A 19,708-nucleotide genomic window follows, 5' to 3' on the forward strand; every position below is an offset into this window, starting at 1 on the left:
GCGGGGATCTGAGCCCCGGCTTCTCTCCTGTCGCCCACCCCCAAGCAGCAGACACGGGGAAGGCCGGGTCCTCCTCTGCCTGGTCACGGATTAGGACACATAACACATGTTCAGGAAGCCCCATTTCACCTCCCCAAACGCTGCAGGCCGCTGAGGCCCAGCTCACAAACCCCTCTTCCGGGAAGCTGTCCCTTTGGGCCCCCCAAGCACTGACCCTCACAGCCTCCACCAGAGGTGGAGGTGACCGGAGGTGCCGGCCTGTTCCCACTTCTCCACAGGGCCCAGGGGGACGGACCCTGCAGGTGGGTGGCCCGAGCCTGCAGTTAACAAACCAGCGGGGGAGCATAGAGGGCAGAGCTCAGCGCCTGCTGAGGACTCTTGATTGAGGGCGTGTGGGTGGGCAGCGTGTGCGTGAGGGAACAAACCTCTATTAGTAATAACCAGCAGGCTTGGGTGCCCCAGAGATGCAGACAACGTGTGGGGGTGCTGGGGCCCCCCTCCCACAGCCCGTTACTGGAGTGTGGCGTCTAGAAGCTTTCAGTAAAGCCTTTATGTTTTTATTGCACATCATATAAAATGAACTGCACTGTACTTGAAACAGACGAGACATTCACAAGGACGTAGAGACCAAACTTTTCTTCTTTTTTGGCCCTCACCTGTGTTCCACAGCTACCACACGTACTGGCAAAACCAGGTAACAAAGAACTGTTTATTTGGGGGCTCACACGCTGTGCTGGTCTTCGGGACTGTTCAGTTTGGAGACTGCTGGTGACAATGACAGGTGTCTGGGCAGGATAGCACCTGGAGCACCTGGAGCCTGTGGACAGTCGATCTGCTGGTGGAGGCCCGAGGACTGAGAAGGAAGACGGCAGGGGCAGGCTCAACCTGCCGCCTGTCTCAGGACACGGACACCTGTAACTGGTGGACAGAGGGGATGACACGCCCGACTCAGGCCTCACCCTGGCAGCTGGCAGTCGCCCATCACCCCTCCTGACACACATGGAGACAAACAGTGGGCACCAATGGAGGGGGGCGGCTGGGCCCTAAATCCAGCAGACCACTCTGAGGATATTCCAGGATATTGAAAGCAGGCTGTTCCAGAGCAGTCACTCATAGAGGGAGAGTGTGGTCAGAAGACCCAGAAGCACCGTGGGGGCCTGGCCTGTGGATGGACAGGGGCCGTAGGCCCTCACAGGCTGCTGACAGCCGGGGCTGAGGAGGGAGGGGCGGGCCTGCAGGCTCTGCCCCTCTTCTTGCCCACGGGCTGCCGTCTCTTGCCGCGGGCTGCAAGCTTCTCCTTGCGGGTGGCGGCCGTGGTGAAGGTGATGCACTGAGTGTCCAGGAAGTCCAGCAGCTTCCCCGAGGCCATGTGGATGCCCTGCTGCTTCAGCTCAGCCTGCAGCTGCGCCAGCTCGAGGGGCTGGTATAGCAGGACCTTGCGGTAGAGGGCCGGCTGGGAGCGGATATAACGCTGCACAGCCTCCTCTGTGGCCGCTGCCCGGACAGCCGCCTGAGAGGCGCTGATCGCCTCCTCGCCCGCCTCTTCTCCCACAGACTCCAAGGCTGCTCCAAACTCACAGGATGAGCTGAAAAGCACCAGACAGTAACACCTTGCAACACCCCTTCTTTCCACCTCCACCCCACGACCAGGAGCCTCTTTGCGGGCAGGAGTGTGTGTGCCTGCATCCCCTGCGAGCCTGGCATGTGGCAGGGACGACCCTGGGGCGGCAGGAAGCCCCAGGCTGCTATGTCCTTGGCACTGTAACTGCTGGCCTGAGCGGGACCACACCCTCAGCCCGGATCTCATGCCGAGGGCAGCCGCACTAGGCTGGCCCCACCTGTGGGCGAGCGTGTGGGAGCCCCAGAGGTCTGCCTGGGAGGCCCAGGGGGTTGACCTTTAACCCCACCGCAGTCTCCTGTCGTCCAAAGCCAGAAGGCCACTGGGATTTCTGAGTGTCGGCCGTCAAGCCTCGCTTATGCCAGCTCTCAAGGCTCAGGGTCAGAGGGCTTACGAACACTGGCTATGTTCTCATGCGGTTACCTCTGTGAGCTGCAGCAGCTGTCCCCGCTGTCCACAGAGGTGGCTGTGGACTCCTGCGAGGCCGGGAGCTGGGCGTCCCCACCAGGGTCCAAAGGCTCCTCCTTGGCTGGTGACATGCTCAGGGCAGAGATGCTGCCACCAGGCTGCTGCTTGTGATGTTGGGGGCCCTTGGTCTTGGCAGGTCCCTTTGACCTCTGGGGAACGCGGCCAGGAGGAGCCTCCAGCTGGGTGTGGCCAGCTGCCCTTGAAGCCTTAGAGGTCTGGGTGGTGTAGGTCTGGCTGCAGGGAGCCTCCAAGGGCAGCTGTGAGGACTGGCCCTCGTCCTCGGAGTCTGACTCCAGAGTCTGGTGAGTGTACTGGAATATCTCCTTCAGTTTCAGGACCATCTGGCGTTTGGGCAGAGGGCGGACCCCAAACCTGAATGGGGAAACAAGTGCACTTCAGAAAGAGCAAACAGTTAACAACAAATTAAACTGGTGGCTTTGTGTACTTGAATCTTAAATGCCTGACTCATAAGCATTCAGAGCTCAGTATCCATCCTGAATACCCACAGAGCAGACTCAGGAATATTCCAGAAGGACCACACTCTGAGTTGTGAGTGGTGGGGTAGCAAGGACCTCCCAGGGGCCCAGGGTGAACAGTGGAATTCACTGGAATGTGATAATTGTGATGTTCTTTTAAAAAACCGGGTCCCCATCCTCAGACCGTTAAGGCAAGAGTCCCATTCCCACCCACGTGGCACGTGGAGGCCTGTCCCCAGTGGGTGACCTGGAGGAGCATGTTTCTCAGCCCTGAGTCACATGGGGAACAGTAGGTGAAGAGCCAGGAGTCATGCATAGTCCCCACCAGCCAGAGGCTCCTGCCACCAGAGCCCAGAGCGGACCCCCACAGCAGACCCTCTTGTTCCCCACTTAGCTGAGCCTGGACACACATTGGGGGGAGGGTCTGCTCGGAACAAGCTTTCCAGAAGGACACCGACCTGTCCAGCTCTTTCTTCAGCACTGGAGTCTCCATGATAGAGTACCTTGGCATTGGGGTTATGGGCACTTTTGGGGGCAAGTTCTTCTTCCGATCAGCACCTTCTGGACAGAACAAAAGAAACACGTTTCAGTAGGAGGGCCTCTTCTGACTCTAGAAGTGTCACCCACTTTGCTCGAGCTGCCCTCGCTCTGGGAGAGTGGTGATGTCCACCCTTCCCCACTTGACTCTGGCATCCTGTCTTTCCATCAAGAAGCATCACATGGCACCCGGGGAAGGCCAGGGCTCCGCGGTGCTGATGCTGCTAGGGGCTCAAAGGCGGGTAAGTGGGGGCCAGGGGTTGGGCTGAAGGGGCAGTGGGGTGACTGCTTATGGGGACAGGATTTATTTTCAGGTGATCCTGGAAATCGGACAGTTGTAGAATATTGTATTAAAAGTACTGAATTGTACATTTGAAAGGGTGAATTTTATGGTATGCGAATAACATCTTAGTAATGCTGTGTTTTTTTTTTTTAATCAATATTTAAAAGACAACTTAGGGACAATTTAGGTACATCTGGACTTCGGTTCTTATCCTTTTTATGAGCATGGAGCCCTTTGAGACACCAATGAAAACAACAGGCTCTGTCTCCTGAAAAATGCACAAGGTTCTTTATATAACTTCAGAGAGTCTGTCACCCCCGTGAATCTCCCCTCAGATTCTAACACACCCTGGTCTCAAGTCTCCCGAAGTGGTTCTCACACGCCACCTGGGCACCTGTTAGAAATACAAATTCTTGGTCACAGCCCAGATCTCCTGAAGCAGCAGCTCCGGGGCGGAACCTGGCCTAGTCTTCTTTTGAGATGAAAGTCATGTAGCTTTTCACATGAACCTTTCAGCAGCACTCAGACCATTCACAGCGTTGTGCAGCCCCCACCTCTTTCTTGTTCTAAAACATTTCATTCCCCAGAGCAAGCTCCATGCCGGTCTGTCCCCTTTCTCCACCCCCACTGCCCCTGGCGATCACTCATCTACTTTCGGTCTCTGTGGACCTGTCCATCGGGGCAGTTCATGTAAGTGGAGTCATACGGCGTGGCCTTTTGTGTCTGGCTTCTCTCCCTGAGCACCGTGTTTTCACGGTTCGTCCATGTTGTAGCCTGTGTCAGAGCTCTGTATGGCTGAGGAAGACTCCACTGTCGGGATGGACCGCCTTTTATTCACTTATCAGCTCATGGACACTTGCACTGTTCCTACTCTTTGGCTGTTGTGAATAGTGCTGCTGTGAACATGAGTGTGCAGGATGTGTTTGAGTCCCGATCTCAAGTCTTTGAACGTTGGAGTGCAGTGACCCGGTGCTTATGGCAACTGTTTGACTATTTGAGGAGCCACATGTGTCTGCTCTTAAGATAAACCTGAGAGGCTCGTCACAGTCTCCCTGAAGCGCTGGTGAGGTCTTCTGGAGTGGGGCCACAGACAGGGGTCCTTAACAGGTGCCCAGGTGAGCGCAGGATCCAGGCAGCTTTAGGACTCCCCCACTTACTAGCTTAACAAGTGTGTGTTTTGACAGCAGGCCTTTCCTCCCTAACCATGGAGGTCAGGCAGGCAAGGGGAGGGCTGGCCGCCCCTCGCTGTCATTATGACTCTTCATGCCCCTTAGTGTTGAAACAGAGACAAACACCCTCCTAATACTCACGTGGTGTCTGTAACTTGTGTGTCCTCTGGGCTCCATCTGTGCGCGGCGTCTGGGGCAGAGGAGGAGCCTCTGAGGACCTCTGATCTTCTTCGTTCCAGTCATCCCACAGAGCTGAGTTCAGAAAGCTCTGCCGGTGGCTCCTAGGGGAGCCGGCCCCAGAGGACTTCTCTTGAGACTTCCTCCGGCCAGTGTAGCTCCCTCGGATGGGGGTGGTGCCCAGCAGTGCCGGGGAGCGGCAGTCCCTGCTGTCTGGGGCGCCCTCTGCCCTGCTGCTGGGGCTGCTGGTGCTCAAGGGGCCTGTCCGCTCGAGGTTCAGGTGGTCAATGGGGATCGGTGAGAGGGGCTCCATGTGCCAGCACCAGTCCTCAGCTGGAATCGGGGGGTCGCCGTCCAGCAGGGGGCTGCTACTCGCCTGTTGGGAGGCTGCCTCCTGCTCGTCCTCACTGTCCTCCACCTCCACCACTTCACTCACGGGAGCCTGAGCCACCGGGCTCCGGGCAGGAGGCAGGCACCTCGGGAGCTGCCCAGGGAGGTTGGCGAGGCCTCCTAAGATGGGCCGGGGAGCCAGAGGAGAAGCACATGGGCGGCATCTGCGGCGGGGGCTGGATGGGCTGCTGCAGGCCTGCCTTCTCCCGTCAGAGCCTCCAGGAGGGGCGGGGCCCAGGTGTGGGGACGACGTCTGGGGTACAATGACGGAAAACTTACTTGTGGCTTCGGGTTCGTCCCTGTTCTCTAACAGGGCCCTGGGCTTGGGCGTGGCCAGCGGGTCTGCTGGTGGCCTGGCCCCGAGGCCTGTGATCTGGGTCTGTGAGGAGCAGTCGCAGCTCCTGCTGGCCAGCGGGGTGGCGGGCACGAGCCACGAGGTGTCTGTGGTGCTGTCGTCAGTGCTGGCCCCCAGCCGCCCCTCCACTTCCTGCGGCAGCCGGGCCCGGCTTCCTGGTGGGCTTTGGGGAGGCTCCTGCTCCGCGTCGAGGTCGATGATGGAAAACAGTTCAGAGGACTTGGCACTGACTTCCAGAACTTTCTTGTCTTCTAAGGGACTGTTCAGAAATGACTTTGCTTTGGTTTGCTCCAGCTCCAGCTCTTCATCTGAATCCAGTAACAGGATCACCTCGTCTTCTCTGTTCACACTGCAGGAAGAGGTCTCAGGCCTGGAGCTCCGGTGGCCAGGTCCTGACCGGGTTAGATCCATGGGTGGAGATTTTTCTGAGAAGATCAGGACCCCTTTACCTCTTCGTTCCAGTGTGGAACTACATTCCTTGTCTTTCTGGCCTGGGTCCTCACACGATAAGGGAAGGCGCCTGGCTCTCTTTGGCTTCGGTGATGAGTTCTGGGAGGCCATGCTGGAAGCTGTGCCCTGTAACTGGGGTATCGGTGGGGACAGGTCACTGGGGCAACGAGGGTGGGGACGTGTCTGGAGAGGACTCCGGCCTTGATGGGGCTGCGGTGGGAAGAAGCGTGAGCGTGAGGGGGGTGCCTGCTGGTAGACAGGGGGATGGAAGCCCTCTACCTCCCTTTCTTGGATGGTCCTGTTTCCTTCTTCCCAATCGCTCGTCACCCGGGAGAGTTCAGGGTATCCAGCTTGAGGTGACGAAAAAGGCTGTTGAATGTTATCATCATCAGCTGAGCACAGAGGGGCGCTTTCCTGCCTCTCTGCCCGGCCCTGGGTGGGGCTGGAGGAGCAGGGAGGAGCCAGTGCTCCCTCTGGGGCCTCTGCTTTCTCTCCCCCGTTCAAAGCCCGGTTGCTGGGGGGCAGGAGTGTGGACTGTCTCGTGTTTCCCCATTTGGCCGGGGTCTCATCTCCTCCTTCGGATGATTCCACCTGCTCTGCATTTTCTGGCTGTTCTTTATCCTGTTCACTTGTGAGGATTTCCCCCAAAACTGGACCGTCCTCCCCGAGCAGGTCGGCTTCTCCCTCTGGCTCTGGAGCTTTCTCCCCCTGGAGCAGCTTTCGCTGAGTAGCCGCGAATTCATAAATTTCTTCCATCTCCTCCTCGTTGACCTTTTCTCTGTCTTCTTCGTGGCCCTCAGGCATCAGCAGGTCCTTTGCTCCCTCCCCCTCACCCAGCCACACAAAGTGCAGGAGCTCTCGGAAAGTCTCCGCTCTGCCGTCAGCGTTGTCTTCCTGCTCCTTTCCCTGTCCACCTTCTGCATCCATCACAAAGGGCACTTGTTCGCACAGGTCAACAAGCTCACTCACCCCAAACCTGCAACAGGAAAGCCATGCGTCACCACCCCCTGTGCAGAGGCAGCGCCCTGGCTCAGGAGGCTTGGGGCAGGAGTCCTCGCGGGCGGGACGGCCATGACTCTCCCCGGCCCTTCCCCACTCCCCTGCAGAGACAGTGCCCATGTCCACGCCCAGCAATGCCCCAGGCCACTCAGCTCTAGAAACAGCGTTTGGGGAGGGCCCGCTAGCCCCGCTGTGCAGCCTGAGCGTGGGCTGAGAGGGGACCGCGGGGCTGGGTGGTTCTATGACCGGACCCAAAGCACCGGGACACACACACGGGGACGCCCAGGCCAGTTCGGGTTAGCCCGGACACGTGCGCCGGCCTGCCTGGTGCTCTGCCATCTCATCGGCACCTCGGAGACGCCGGGGGCCAAGCCCGCCCCTCCCCAGGTTCCAGCCCAGAGGTGGAAGCAGGACACGGGGGTGGAGAGACCAGGCAGCTGCAGTGTCAGGGGCGTCAGAGCAAGCATCCTGCTGATGTCAGCCTTCTGGGACTTGGAGGGGTGGCCATTGGGCAGCTCTGGTGGCGGAACCACCGAGGGTGGCAGGGCTGGGGGGGGGGGGCTGAGACCACCCCCTCGTGACTCCCAGAGAGTGAAAGCCACTGGGCTCCCCTCCAAGTGTTCCCTGCGGCCAGAATCTTGGTCAGTACACCCTGTTCAAGGTCACCACTGGCCATAAACTTGGGATTAAAAGGTACAGGAAGGACTCAGCCCTGATCTCTCATGGGCCATCAACCAGATAATCCCTGTCGGTTACTGTCAAAAAACGAGAATAAGTGGAAAGAACAGCCCGGACCTCTGGGCCAGAGAGCGCAGGTCAGCGGCCAGCTGGGGAGTCAGGACGGTGTCGGCGGCATAGAGGTAATGCAGGAACGCCTGGGCGGCCTCGGCGCTGACATCACGCAGCAGCACGCGCTGGCGCCTCAGGTCACCATCCTCTTCGGCCAGGAAGGCTTCACTGTTTATCTGAGGGACAGATGCACATGGAAGAGTTACTGACGGGACAGCCGTGACCTGGGGCAAAACAGGCCTCAGGAGGTCTGGGCGCCTCGGATCTCGGCCTAGGATGGGCATTAGCCAGAGTCGCTCCATTTAGCTGACCAGGAATTCTGCAAGTTAGGGCACAAAACTTGTCTGTTTCCAAAGTCAAGTCAGCGATAGAGGCTTAAGGAGCCAGTTAGTCCTCTGTTGACAAGCCTATCAAAGGCACTAGAACTTTCTGACGAGACTGACAGCAGTTTCCGGGATTCTGTGACACCATGTTCAAGTCCACGACACGTTCAAGTCAAGACGTGACAACACAGAAATGTCATAGCAGCTCAGCCTTAAAGAGGTCAGTTAGGGACTTCCCTGGTGATCCAGTGGTTAGGACTTCACACTCTCACTGCCAAGGGCGAGGGTTCAATCCCTGGTTGGGGAATTTAAGATTCTTCAAGCCACATGGCATGGCAGAAAAAAACAGAAGGTGATTATAAGACTTTCCTGATCTGTAAACAGAGGAAAAGGAAACAGTTCTGGGGAAAACAGGATTTTTATTCAATGGAACAAGGAATCTGATGTTTCCCAACCCTGAGCTTATCTCCTCATAGCACTTCTTGACTCAGACCTGTCTTCTCCAGGGAAGCACAACCTTGATGGCATCAGAGGAAGAACAGGTCAGAGGCAGTGGGTGGAGAGTGGGGGTGTGGGGAGGAAAGGGGCAGAAGACGGAGGGAGAGGCTGGGGACAGAGGGGAGGGTGGGGGGAAGAGGGGTGAGAGGGAGGGGAGGGAGGAGGGAAAAGAGCAAAGGGGGAGCAGGCCGCCTGGCCACGCACTTACATGCTGCATGAGAAGTGGGCATCGGGCGTAGAGCACAAACTTGTGGGCATAGAGCACCTCCCCACTGTCTATCTGAAACTGGATGTCGCTCAGGTGAGGGTTGTTGACCATGGCACTGAAGTCGGCCACCAGCAAACCAAGGGCGAGCTGAAAGGAGAGGGGGAGAGTGGCCACTCCCACCTGTGGGCCCCCGAACCGTGCAGGTGCCCAACAAACGGGGCGCAGGCAGCCAGTCAGGGCCTCCTGCCTCACAAGGTCCAACGTCGGGCTCCACCCTGAAGTTACCTTCAGGCCCTCAGAGACAGGGAAGAGCAAGACCCAGTCCTTTCTCAAGTTCTCTGTCACACCCAATTCCCTGGCCTAGAAAGGAGGCCCGTCTCCATGGAGACAGAGGCCTGGCGTGTGGAGAGGCATGGGTGACGGCCTCACCAGGATGCGGTGGCAGCGTCAGCAGCTGCTAGGTCTCCGTGAGGAAGCCACCAGCCCAGCTGGATGTGACAGGTGGGACCTGAGCCCAAGGAGTTGTGGGGACGGCTGGGAGGAGTCCATGTCCCTTCTCTGACGTCCCAGGGAGAACTTGGTGACAAGCGCTTGGCTGATACCAATGTGCTCATGGGATGACACCTTCTCTAAGGAAAACCCAGTTTCTAACCCAGAAAGTCACCAGTACAGAACATGAACTGTTAGCTGGAGGCCTCCAGGACTTTCACGAGTCAGTTGGTCAGTCCCGTTGGCTGGATGAAGCACCCTCACAGAGCAAGGGTGCTCCCTGGGCCCCAGGACAGAGTAGGCTCCCAGGGCCGGGCTATTGAGGTGCCCCTGGGGTTCAACAACGGAAGGGACAGAACCTGGCTCAGCTTAGAGGCCGTCAAGGGGTGCCCGTGGGCTCTGCAGGGGCCTGGAGGCTGGCTGGGAGCCGGCCGCACTGAACATACAACAAGCATTGCAGCCATGACCACGGAGCTGCGAGCAGAACCAGACATGCTCACCGAAGCCTGGCCGCCCTCTTCCGGGTACTTCTCCTTGGCTGGCAGGACAAACCCAGTCAGTGGAAGGCCACCGAGTGACAAGTCCATCCCTGAAAGGATTTGCAGGTTAAAATCATCAACCACCTGGGAAAGAGCATCATCCAGCTGACCCGAGGACGTCGTCATGGGAGGCAAACTGCCCAAAGGCCACCTGCACCGCCACCCCTGCCCAACAGAGTTGTACTCGGGAGAGAAAGCCAAAATCAACCCTCACGACCACTTGCTCTGGTGAAGGCTCTGTCCTCAGTCAAAGCTGGAGGAAAACTGACAGACTCGCCTGAGTCACATTCACCTTTGAGGAGAAAGGAAAGCACCCAGAGAGACCACCTCCTCCCGCCAGACAGGGTGAACCAGGCCTATGGACCCAAGCGGCCATCGAGGCCCTGGTACCGGGGCAGGGAGGCCCTGAGGGTCGGGGTCTCACCTGCAGCCCCTCCTGAGCCGGCCAGGTCCCTGCTGCACGGGCTGGCGGGCAACCCCTCTCCCGCCAGCTCCAGCAGATCCTGCAGCGCTTGGCGCTCCCTCTGGCTGGCAGAGGGTGCTGGGCTCCGGAGGCTGTGGCCCACGGGGTGGGTGCGGGGGGCAGAAGGGGGTGTTCCCACACTCAGTTCTGGCGGCTTGAGTGGCTGTGGCAGCCGCGTGGGCTCCTGTGTGAGACCCTGAAAGAAGTAGGTGAGCCAGAGTGAGCATGTGGCCTCCACCACCTTGAGGGTCCTTGGGGAGCGAGCCCCAGCCAGAGCCACTTGGGAAGCTTGTCGCCGTTATCCCTGTCAGCAGGCACCTGTCTTGGCAGGGGCCACGCCTGGGGCCTTCGCATCCACAAAAGGGGCCCCCGCCCTCCTAGTGGCATCTAAATTGCTTCAAGCAGGTGAGTGCTGATTCCACACCTGTACACAGGCCTGTCTTGTTCCTGGGTCCCATCACAGGCAGATTATACCAGTCCAGGGTTGGACCTGGGACCCTGCATTCTGAACTCTCCAGAATCTTAACACATTTGGAAACCTGTGGGCCTCCCTGTTCCTACTGTGTGAACCGTCTGGTTGTTGCAAAGACAACACAATAGACTCCACACCACGGTCCTCGGTTTCCTCCCCTCCACGCTTGGTGCCGCAGCCGGAGCCTCCACCCTCTCCCCCTGAGCCCACCTGCCCCACTGGAAGGGAGCACACCTTGGCGGGCCACTGCGGCACCAGGGGAGGCACCAGGCTGGCCGTGTAGAAGGACTCCAGGGCCCCAGCCCCGGTCAGGGCACTGGCCTCCCACAGCAGGTTCTGCGCCCCCCCGGGCGGTCGCAGGGCCCAGCTGCCCCTGGCCAGCTCTTCCTCTAGAATCCTGCTGGTGGGGAGCGGCGGCGTGCTGGACGGCTCCACCTCCTCCGACAGGAGCTGGGCCACGCGGTCCTCTATTTGCCGGCCCGTGGTCTCTGCGTCCTGGACTAACAGCTGTGGTGGGGTCGTGGGGGCTTTCTTCTTGCGGGTCTTCTTCTCTGGAGAAAAAACAGAAGCAGCATAGAGTCCTCCTCCCACTGGGGACCCCAGGGGAAGCTTCGGCAGCTGCCTGCAGCCAGGCTTCTCAGCACCCCACTCAGCTGCCGCACCTGCTCCTAGCCTTGTCCTCTCTGCAAAAGTGTTCCCCAGCCTGAGCGCTGCCGGCACCGCCTTCTGCTCCGTCTCCGAGCGGGACAGAGCTGTGGCCACCAGCAGGTCCTCGGAGGGCTCCTCGGGCTCAGTGACCTTCCGCCTCTTCCGTGGCTCCTTCTTGGTGGTGGCTCCCTTCCGCTTCAGACAGCCAGCTCCATCGCTGAGGCTTAAATGGCAGCCAGACCGAAAGGTGAGTGAGGCTAGAGGGGTGAGCAGTTCCTGCTCTGAGGGTCCCCACTCATCCCGGGAGGGCTGGACCCCTTCTCCTCTGTGGGGGGGAGTGAGAGGAAAGGGGTAAACATGGATTCAACATACAGAAGGATCAGCACTTTGTGTGCTCAAACTGTTAGGGACAGGAGGATCTCACGAAGGACTCGTGGAAACCAGTCCATGCCAGCTGGTCGGTTCAAGAGCCTCTGAGGACGGAGCGCTGTCCCCTCCCGGTCCCTGTGGAGACTGTGCCCAGTTTCCTTCTGAACCGTTTCATCTCCAGAATCAGCGCTCTGTTGTCCTCCACCACTACAAAAGGCCTTTTTCTTTTTTTAAAAAAAATCAACATACTTTGATCTCTCTTCCTCTTCCTTTGACTTACCTGGGTGCCGGAGTGCCCGAGGCGCCCGCGGGCTGAGCCCCCTGCAGGCGCACAGCCTGGAGCAGGAGCTGCGGGCCGACCTCCATCTTCACCGCACACTGTTTCAGGTGACTGATTCTGCTCTTCAGGGTGAGGAATGGCTTACCGCAGATGGGGCACTCAGGGATCAGAGGCGTGGGGAAACTCAGCGCCTTTTCAGCCTCATCCAAGCACCTGGAAGAAGACGGCAAAGGTGGGACCACCCTTCCCTGGCCACGTGATTGCAGACAGGGCTCAGGTCAGCATGGTCGTGCTGTGGGCCAAGGCTTGCTGCCCCCACAAGCTGGTCCCTCCCCACAGCCTGCAGTCAGCCTCCAGACACTGCATTTAGGTTTCTGTGAGCAAAGGTGCCTGAGGAAAGCAAGGATATATTAAACACAGAGTCACTAGAATCAGCATATGACCCAGCAACCGAAAATAGATACTCAAGCAAATACATGAAAAGTGTGTTCACAGTAGCTCTATTCACAGAACCCAAAAGGTGGAGACAGATGTCCACCCGTGGATGAATGGATGAACAAGATGCGGTCTATCCACACAGTAGAATATCATCAAACCATAAAAAGGAGGGAAGCACGGAGACAGCGCAGCGTGGATGGCAAGTGAAAGAAGCCAGACACGAAAGGCCGCAGGCTGTGAGTCCACTTATGTCTGGAACAGGCAAGTCTCCAGAGACAGAAGGCAGGTGAGTGGCTGCCAGGGGCTGAGGAACAGAGGGAGATGGGGCGCCTGCTTCATGGGTCTGGGGCTAACTGTGGTGACGGCTGCACAACTCTGAATGCGCTAAGTAAACCCGATTGCACTGTTCACTTTAAATGCCTGAATTGTATGCTACACAAATTCTCTCTCAAGCTGTTTAAAAAAAAAAAAGCAAGGCTGGACCAACCCTGATACTGAAGTACTAATCTCAAGATCCCCCCCTGGAGCCCTGGAGATTCCACAGGAGCCTTGAAGCTGGTCACACCTATGGGCGAGGTGAGCACAGACAGGTGACGGCGGAGCTGCTCCTACCGGTTCACGTGCTGCTGCCTCCGTGTCACATTCATGGCTGAGAGGTTCTTCTGACAGATCTGGCAAAAGAATAACCCCGTCTCCTCCAGGCTGTCGTCGGGTGTGGATGCCTGTTCCTGCCCAAGCTCCTGCTGGAGGGCCAAGGCCACTGCAGTGTCGCTTTCTGTGGTGGGGACAGGGCGCCCATACCCTGCGGAGACACAAGGACCCATGAGGACCAGCTCGTCCTTGGACCTCGCGGAGCAAGGACACTGGGTGGGGTGTGAGGAGCCCAGACCCAGCCCGGGGAGACCGGACACCAAGCAGGGTACTCCCTAAACTTTTAACAGGTGCAAGGACCCCCAGGAAGCTCGTTAAAGTGCAGGTCAGGAGGCTGGCACTCTGGGGGGCTAGGTGGAGCCTGAGACTCTGCATTTTGGCCAACTTCCAGGTGAGGCCACTGTGGCTGGTCCAGGACCACTCTCTGAGCATCAGAGCCCTGAAGAACTTGCCTTTTGTTTCCCATTTCTGCTAAAGTGGCAACCCTGGGCATCCCAGGATTGTAAGGCTCCTACTCCAATGAATCCTAGCTTTCCTCTTTAAAGCTCAACCTCTCCTACGGCTCTGACTTTTTCTTGCCCTTCCAGGTCAGAGTCGAATGCTGCTCTTGGTTTTTCTTGGCATCAGACCAGAGGATGGACTGATTCTAATCTTGGGATGGTGCCCAAGGCAGCCGTGCCCACTGCTGTGGCCCTGTTATACCTGATGTTGCTGGAGCAGGCCCTTGGCACCCACACGGGATGTGCCCTGAGAACAGAGCCAGAAAAGCACCATACTTCATTTTGGTCCAGTACTTTTTTAAACAAAGCAATGGTTTATCTCTCCTGATGATTACTGGGTATGATGTGAAGACTGATGGAAACAACTCAGTCACATGCAGGGCAGGGGCTGGGCTCATGCACTGGCTGAGTGACCCCTCTGCACCCCTTGGTGCCCTGTGGACCAAGGACTGATGCCACATCACTGCGTCACCTGCGTGGGCCTTTGGGGTAGCCCAAGAAGGCTCAGCAGTCCTGAGGTGAAACCTGCAAGTAAATACTGGGAAACTACGGATTTACTGGCTGTAGCTCTGTCAATACTTTCTCCCTATTTCTTTTCCTTTTGTGTATTTTCACCAGGGATGAGGATTCCTGCTGTTTAGGGGATAAAGCACCATGGACAGTACGAGTCTCCTGGGGTGGTACAACATGCAGCATATGGCACTTCCCTGCAGGAAGGGGTTACATGACATGAGGCAGAAACCAGCAAATCCAGAAAGTGGGGAGTTTTAAAAGACAATTGTCCTGGATTTTTTAAGAAGTCAGTATCACAAAAAACAAGGACAAGATAAGAGACTGTTATAGAGTCTAGACCAGAGAGACTACTGAGCCACGGCTATAAGCAGCGTGTGACGAATCCCTGTTCAGGAAGAGTTCGCTACAGAAGCGGTCCTTGGGGCAGCCGGGGAAATCTGAATGTGCACTGGACAGCAGGCAGTGTTCTGGAATCACGTGTGTTTATGGAATTGTGGTTATGTAGGAGAGTCTAGGCGTGAAGCATCATGATGTCTGGGACTTGCTTTCTGACAGTACGGAAGTAGTGTCCATTTATAGAGACAAAAGAGGTGTGGCAGAATGTCCACTGTTTGTTAAATCTAGGTTGAGGGCATAGAGATTTCATTGTAATATGTTTTTCTGACTCTTTTGAATGAGAAAATTTTTCTAATAAGTCAAAATGAAAAAAGAGGAAGTGGTACCTTCTCAAAGAAGCTAAGTGAGAAATGACCCAGGGGACCCTCTTTTCTCTGGCCAGAGTGGCAAACGCAGAGCATGGGGCAGAAGGCCCATCCCTGGCTGAGAAGGCAGGCTCCTTCCTGACCCCTTTGCCCCAACATCATCCCTGTTGGGAAGACAGCGCTTCCTTCATACCGTTCGCCGCCATCACATCTTGAGGGCCCTTTGGGACATTTTCTTCAGGTGCAGCCTCGAGCGAGCAGCCTTCGGAAGCATGTTTTAAGCGCTCGGGGTCTGCTCTCTTGAACTGCTGCATTCGCTGGAGCACCAGCTCTGCTGCCCTGGGTTTGGAGGGACTTGGCGCCGTTGCAGTCAGACAGGAGGGAGGTGGCTGCAAGAGGCTGTCCACGGCGGCCTCTGGCAAGGAGGAGAACATTCACAGCGTCAGTTCTAGCAGGAGAAACCGAAGGTTCTGCTAGTTCCAAAGGCCTCCGATTTCAAAGGGGTCCTTTACTGACTACATTAGGTGTAACTCTAAAGTACTGATTGTTTTTTGGTAGCCTCACTGTTTGCGGTGATAAAAATACCCCTGCCATATGTATCTGTGATGGGAGGGGGCACATTTCTGAGGTGATAAACATGTTCTAAAATTAAGTGGTGGGGATGGCTGCACAACTCTGTGAATAAAGTCACTGAACCGTCCACTTGAAAGGGGTCAATTTTATAGAATGTGAATTGTATCTCTATAAAGCTGTTACTAAAGAGTTATTAATGACAAACACATATCTTTCTATGTCAGAAGTTCTCCTTTAACTTGGTGTCTGAAGATGACCTCTGGGGGGATCCATGCAGCCCCTGATGCTGCATGTCACCCTCACAGGTATGTTTTTGGGGGGAGCAGTGCAGTGTTCTGGGGGAAACCAAGCATAGCTTTCACTATACTCTCAAAGGCGCGTGAAAGACCAATAACATTTTGGCAACATTAATGAAGCCTTACAACAGTCTCTGTGAGCTAAGGCTTTACCACCACTACACTGGGGAGGTCATGCTGACCACATAGGTAAAAAACATTATTTAAGATCAGGAAGTGATGGTGAGAAAAATTTAGAAACAGAATTCAGGAGTCCAAAGATCTTGTGCTGTATTATATACGCAAGGCTGGTTTTTAGTTCTGCATGAAGAATGTATGTTAAGCATGTGGTTTAATACACCAGGGCAGCAGGGTAAGCAAGTTGCTTTAAACAAATAAACAGAGAAGAATAAAAGGTGTTTGGAAGAGATAGGAAGGACAAGAAGATTCTCCTGGGACTCAAACCCACATGGCATATGCCTTCTACCTTCTCAGCAGCCTAAGCAAATTGGCTTACCCATTGCAACTTACCCACTTTGGAATGAACCCAAGAAAATGAGAGAAGTAGCATTATTTTTATGTTCATGAAAAAAAAAAAAACAACACAAACTCACGTTAACTGCATGATGTAAACGTTAACAGGAAAATGAAAGAGCAGATGGCCCCAAATATATCATGTAGAGAATTCATACAAGGGTAATGAATTTTTTCTTAATGACTTTTGTTTAAAACAAGAATCAGCAAACTATGGTCTTGGGCAGGCTGCCTATTTTTGTAAATGAAGTTTTGCTGGAACACAGCCCATTCAATTATACATCGTCTAAGAAGTAATTTGGGACAGAGACTGTATGGCCGGCGAAGCCAAAGAAACTTACTAGCTTTCAGAAAGTTTTCTGATCCTTGGTTTAAAATGGTGCAAATCACCTCTGGTGTCCTCTCTGGCAGAGGTTCTGACTGGTTACCTGTCTGGGTGCTCCATGCGCTATCCTGGAGTACAGCAGAAGTGTGTACACCTCCCTCGGTGTTTTCAGGGGGAGCTGGTTCAGTCTTTGGCCTCTTGGGTGCCCTGTGCTTTTGAGTCCGCGGGACCGGGCCGCCAGGGCAAGTTTTCCTCTCAGTGGCGCCTTGCGGAGTTTTGCTCTTAGAAGCCGTTGGTTTGGTCCTTTTTGGTTTGCTTCTTATATGGGTGCCATTGGAGGCCTTTTGTGTCTTCTTTTCCTTTGACACTTCCTTGGGACCATTCTTTTTCACCCTTTGGAAAAAGCTGGCACAGAGTTCCTGAAAGTCATCATCTGACTCATCCATCATCTGATGGGTTTGAAGGCTTTCAGGCTGGTCTTCGGAGAAGTGAGGGTCGATATGGGGGCATGTGCACAGGTGAGAGAGTGAACCCAAGTGTGAGCCTGGCCAGGCCTCATTCACACTGGAAGCTTCATTATGATTCCTCGCTGCTTCTCACTGTAGTACCTGGAGAGTTTGCACAGTTGAGCAGGATGTACTGTTCCCTCCCTCCATAATGATGTCAAATGTCTTTCTTGGACTTCCCGGTGGTCCAGTAGATAAGAATCCACCTGCCAATGCAGGGGACATGGGTTTGATTCCCAGTCTGGGAAGATCCCACGTGCTGCAGAGCAACTTGGCCCGTGGGCCACAACTACTGAGCCCACGTGCAGTGACTACTGAAGCCCGTGAGCCCAGAGCCTGTGTTCTGGAATAACAGAAGCCACCACAATGAGATGCCCATGCACCGCAATGAAGAGCAGCTCCGGCTCACTGCAACTAGAGAAAGTCCAAGAATGGTGAGGACCCAGCACAGCCAAGAAAGATAAATAAATAAATTTTTTAAAGTGTCTTTCTTCAAACTGAACCTTTGTTCAGCACACTGAAAGCTTACCTTTATTAAAGTTCACATCTGAGAGGGTCTGTTGTCCAGTAGACGCCTCCCAGAGAGAATACATGTGGCCCTGGTGCTCAGGTGATTCCCCAGGATCTCCATGGTGATAAAGCACATGTGGTCCATTTAAGTTTTCACCTGAGAAAAACCAAAAGCATTTAAGTGTAATTAGATAGATATTGTCATTTTATGTCATTTCTCCCAGGAAGGTACAAGAGCATGTGGAGTATGGGAAAAGTCTTCAGGGTAACAATACCCCTGTCAAATACTCAGCTATAGCCTGGTTAACACAAACTAATCATCCTACAGGTTACCACAAAGCAACAGGGGAGAGGGACCTAAAGACTTGTCAAAGCATGTTTTTCCATGGGCAGAAAAATGTATGCATCTTGGAAGAGTAACCAGAGTCTGGGGAATGAATCCCATGAAGAGCGGTCACCACAGAATCAAGATGGTCCCTGAATCCAGAAAAACGATCTCTGGTCCAAGGCCTTCAGGTCTCAGAGGCTCTATGAGCAAGCAATATAATAAGAGAGAGAAAGAGGGAATGTGCACTTGAACTCTCAGGAAGAAATCAAAGACAGGAATACAGCAGGCTCATCCTTCATTGACAGAACCAATTTTTCCAAATCAGAAAAAGGTCACTTTTCTCTATTCTCACCCCAGCAACTCTCCTAACTCACGTGACCAGAATGCTGCCCACGTGCAAAGGCTGGGCCTTACTGGCATGATTATTTATACTGGCACAGTTTAGTGGAGTTTTGAAAATCAAAACTGAATAACCCCATGGTAGTGTTCATTTCAGATACCATAAGGCAGTTTCCACGGTCCAGGTAATCCATTAATCATCTAGTTTTCCAGAGTGGGGCAGACACACACACCTAAAATCTACTTTGCATGGCTGGCTCATTTTCATCTTCCATCTCCTTAGAGAAGCTTGTTTTCTCAGTCTTTATCTAATTGAATCCTCTCCACTCCCATTTATCTTCTATCATCACACACTGTTTTCACAGTGGCGTTTATCATGTTATAATCACATGTAATAGATTTATTGAATGCTTACTGTGCAGGCAGCCATCCCAAGTGCTTTACAAGTCTAACTAGTTTAATATTTACAACAACTCTACTAGGTAGGACCTATTGACACCCCTTCTTTACAGCAAGGAACCAAGCACAAGAATGAGAAACTGGCTCAAGTTCACACAGCCTTTCAAGAGGCAGGCTGAGATCAAATCCAGGCAGTGTGGTTCCAGGGCATTAGCTCTTATATTTTTATTCAGTAGCTTGTTTTGTGTCCCCTACTAAGCTCAAAACTTCACGAGGGCACGCACTCATTTTGTATTCTCTTTGGCTGACAAGGTGCCTGACTTAACGGTAATCTGTTGAGTTTGGTACGATCGGGAGCACCAGAGAAAGTGGTGGGAGCGAAGGCTGCACAGAGAAGCAGAGATGCGTGTCTGAGTGCCTGGAACGTCAAGCCAAGCAAACTGTTGGACGTGGTAGCTGGAGCAAACTCCAGCCTCCACACCGCCCTGAGTCGCGACATCTCTGCCGGTATTAGTCTAAAACAGTGTATCTACCATAGGCGCTCTATCGGTATTTGCTAAGGAGTAACGGATCCGAACGAGACGGCAACTCCCAGAGGCCCGGGGACTCTGCCTACCCAGCTTGGTACCTACCGCGGCAGGGCTCACTGCAGACGCGGAAAGAATGAATGGGCAGGTGAGGGGCGGACCCCCCGCCTCCCCTAACCCGGTGACACCCGGGTTGCCACCTGGGGAAGGGCTGCCAAGGACTTTGGTGGCTACAAAGGCAGATGGCGAATTCCGATCGCCAGTCGGACGCCCGGGCCGTGACCCATGGGTATCCGGATCCCCCCACCCATCTTACGTTCAGACAGCCCTGGCCCCCTCTACCTAAGCCCGGCTCCTGCCTCTAACCGCGGCTGGGGGCGGGCGAGAAAGGCTCTTTTCTCTCAGAAGAGCGAGAAAGGCCTGAGGCGGCAGGACCTCCTCTCCCCGGTGCAGACTCCCGGCCCCGAAGCCCGACTCCTCCTACCTCTGGCGCGGCCGCAGCACCTTCTCAACGGCGACCCAAGCCCCTGCGCATGCGCGGCGGATAATTGCGGCTGCGCGGGCGCAGAGGGATCCTGGAGGCTCGCGT

The 19,708-nt window shown here is 55.2% G+C and overlaps 1 protein-coding gene across 3 annotated transcripts; it reads right to left on the minus strand.

The window, feature by feature from the left end:
• Positions 1-695: 695 nt before the first annotated feature.
• SLX4 (SLX4 structure-specific endonuclease subunit) lies at positions 696-19,687 on the minus strand. Of its 3 annotated transcripts, none has more exons than XM_061401011.1 (16): positions 19,604-19,687; positions 17,546-17,683; positions 16,614-17,430; positions 14,997-15,218; positions 13,051-13,240; positions 12,001-12,213; positions 11,366-11,574; positions 10,938-11,254; positions 10,193-10,427; positions 9,730-9,818; positions 8,741-8,887; positions 7,718-7,887; positions 4,693-6,899; positions 3,021-3,123; positions 2,042-2,458; positions 696-1,586 (listed from the first exon to the last, which is right to left on the minus strand). In XM_061401011.1, the coding sequence occupies exons 3-16, from the start codon at positions 16,957-16,959 to the stop codon at positions 1,190-1,192; spliced, it is 5,262 nt and encodes a 1,753-aa protein (XP_061256995.1). In that variant the 5' UTR covers positions 16,960-17,430; positions 17,546-17,683; positions 19,604-19,687; the 3' UTR covers positions 696-1,189. The 3 variants fall into 3 exon arrangements, with proteins under 3 accessions (XP_061256995.1, XP_061256996.1, XP_061256997.1); XM_061401012.1 differs by having other exon boundaries at positions 19,225-19,611; XM_061401013.1 differs by lacking the exons at positions 16,614-17,430; positions 17,546-17,683; positions 19,604-19,687 and having other exon boundaries at positions 3,021-3,120; positions 14,997-15,212.
• Between the last annotated feature and the right edge of the window lie 21 nt (positions 19,688-19,708).

This window comes from Bos javanicus, chromosome 25 (genome assembly GCF_032452875.1).
Source record: "Bos javanicus breed banteng chromosome 25, ARS-OSU_banteng_1.0, whole genome shotgun sequence".
NCBI classification, from domain to species: domain Eukaryota; kingdom Metazoa; phylum Chordata; class Mammalia; order Artiodactyla; family Bovidae; genus Bos; species Bos javanicus.

Excerpts from the sequence above, each read along its gene's own strand:
- SLX4 (XM_061401011.1), bottom strand. The coding sequence starts at position 16,959 with ATGATGGATGAGTCAGATGATGACTTTCAGGAACTCTGTGCCAGCTTT. Across the intron at positions 3,124-4,692 it reads ACACAAGTTACAGACACCAC|AAGGTGCTGATCGGAAGAAG; the intron begins GTGAGTATTAGG and ends TGTTCTGTCCAG. Across the intron at positions 1,587-2,041 it reads AGCTGCTGCAGCTCACAGAG|CTCATCCTGTGAGTTTGGAG; the intron begins GTAACCGCATGA and ends GGTGCTTTTCAG.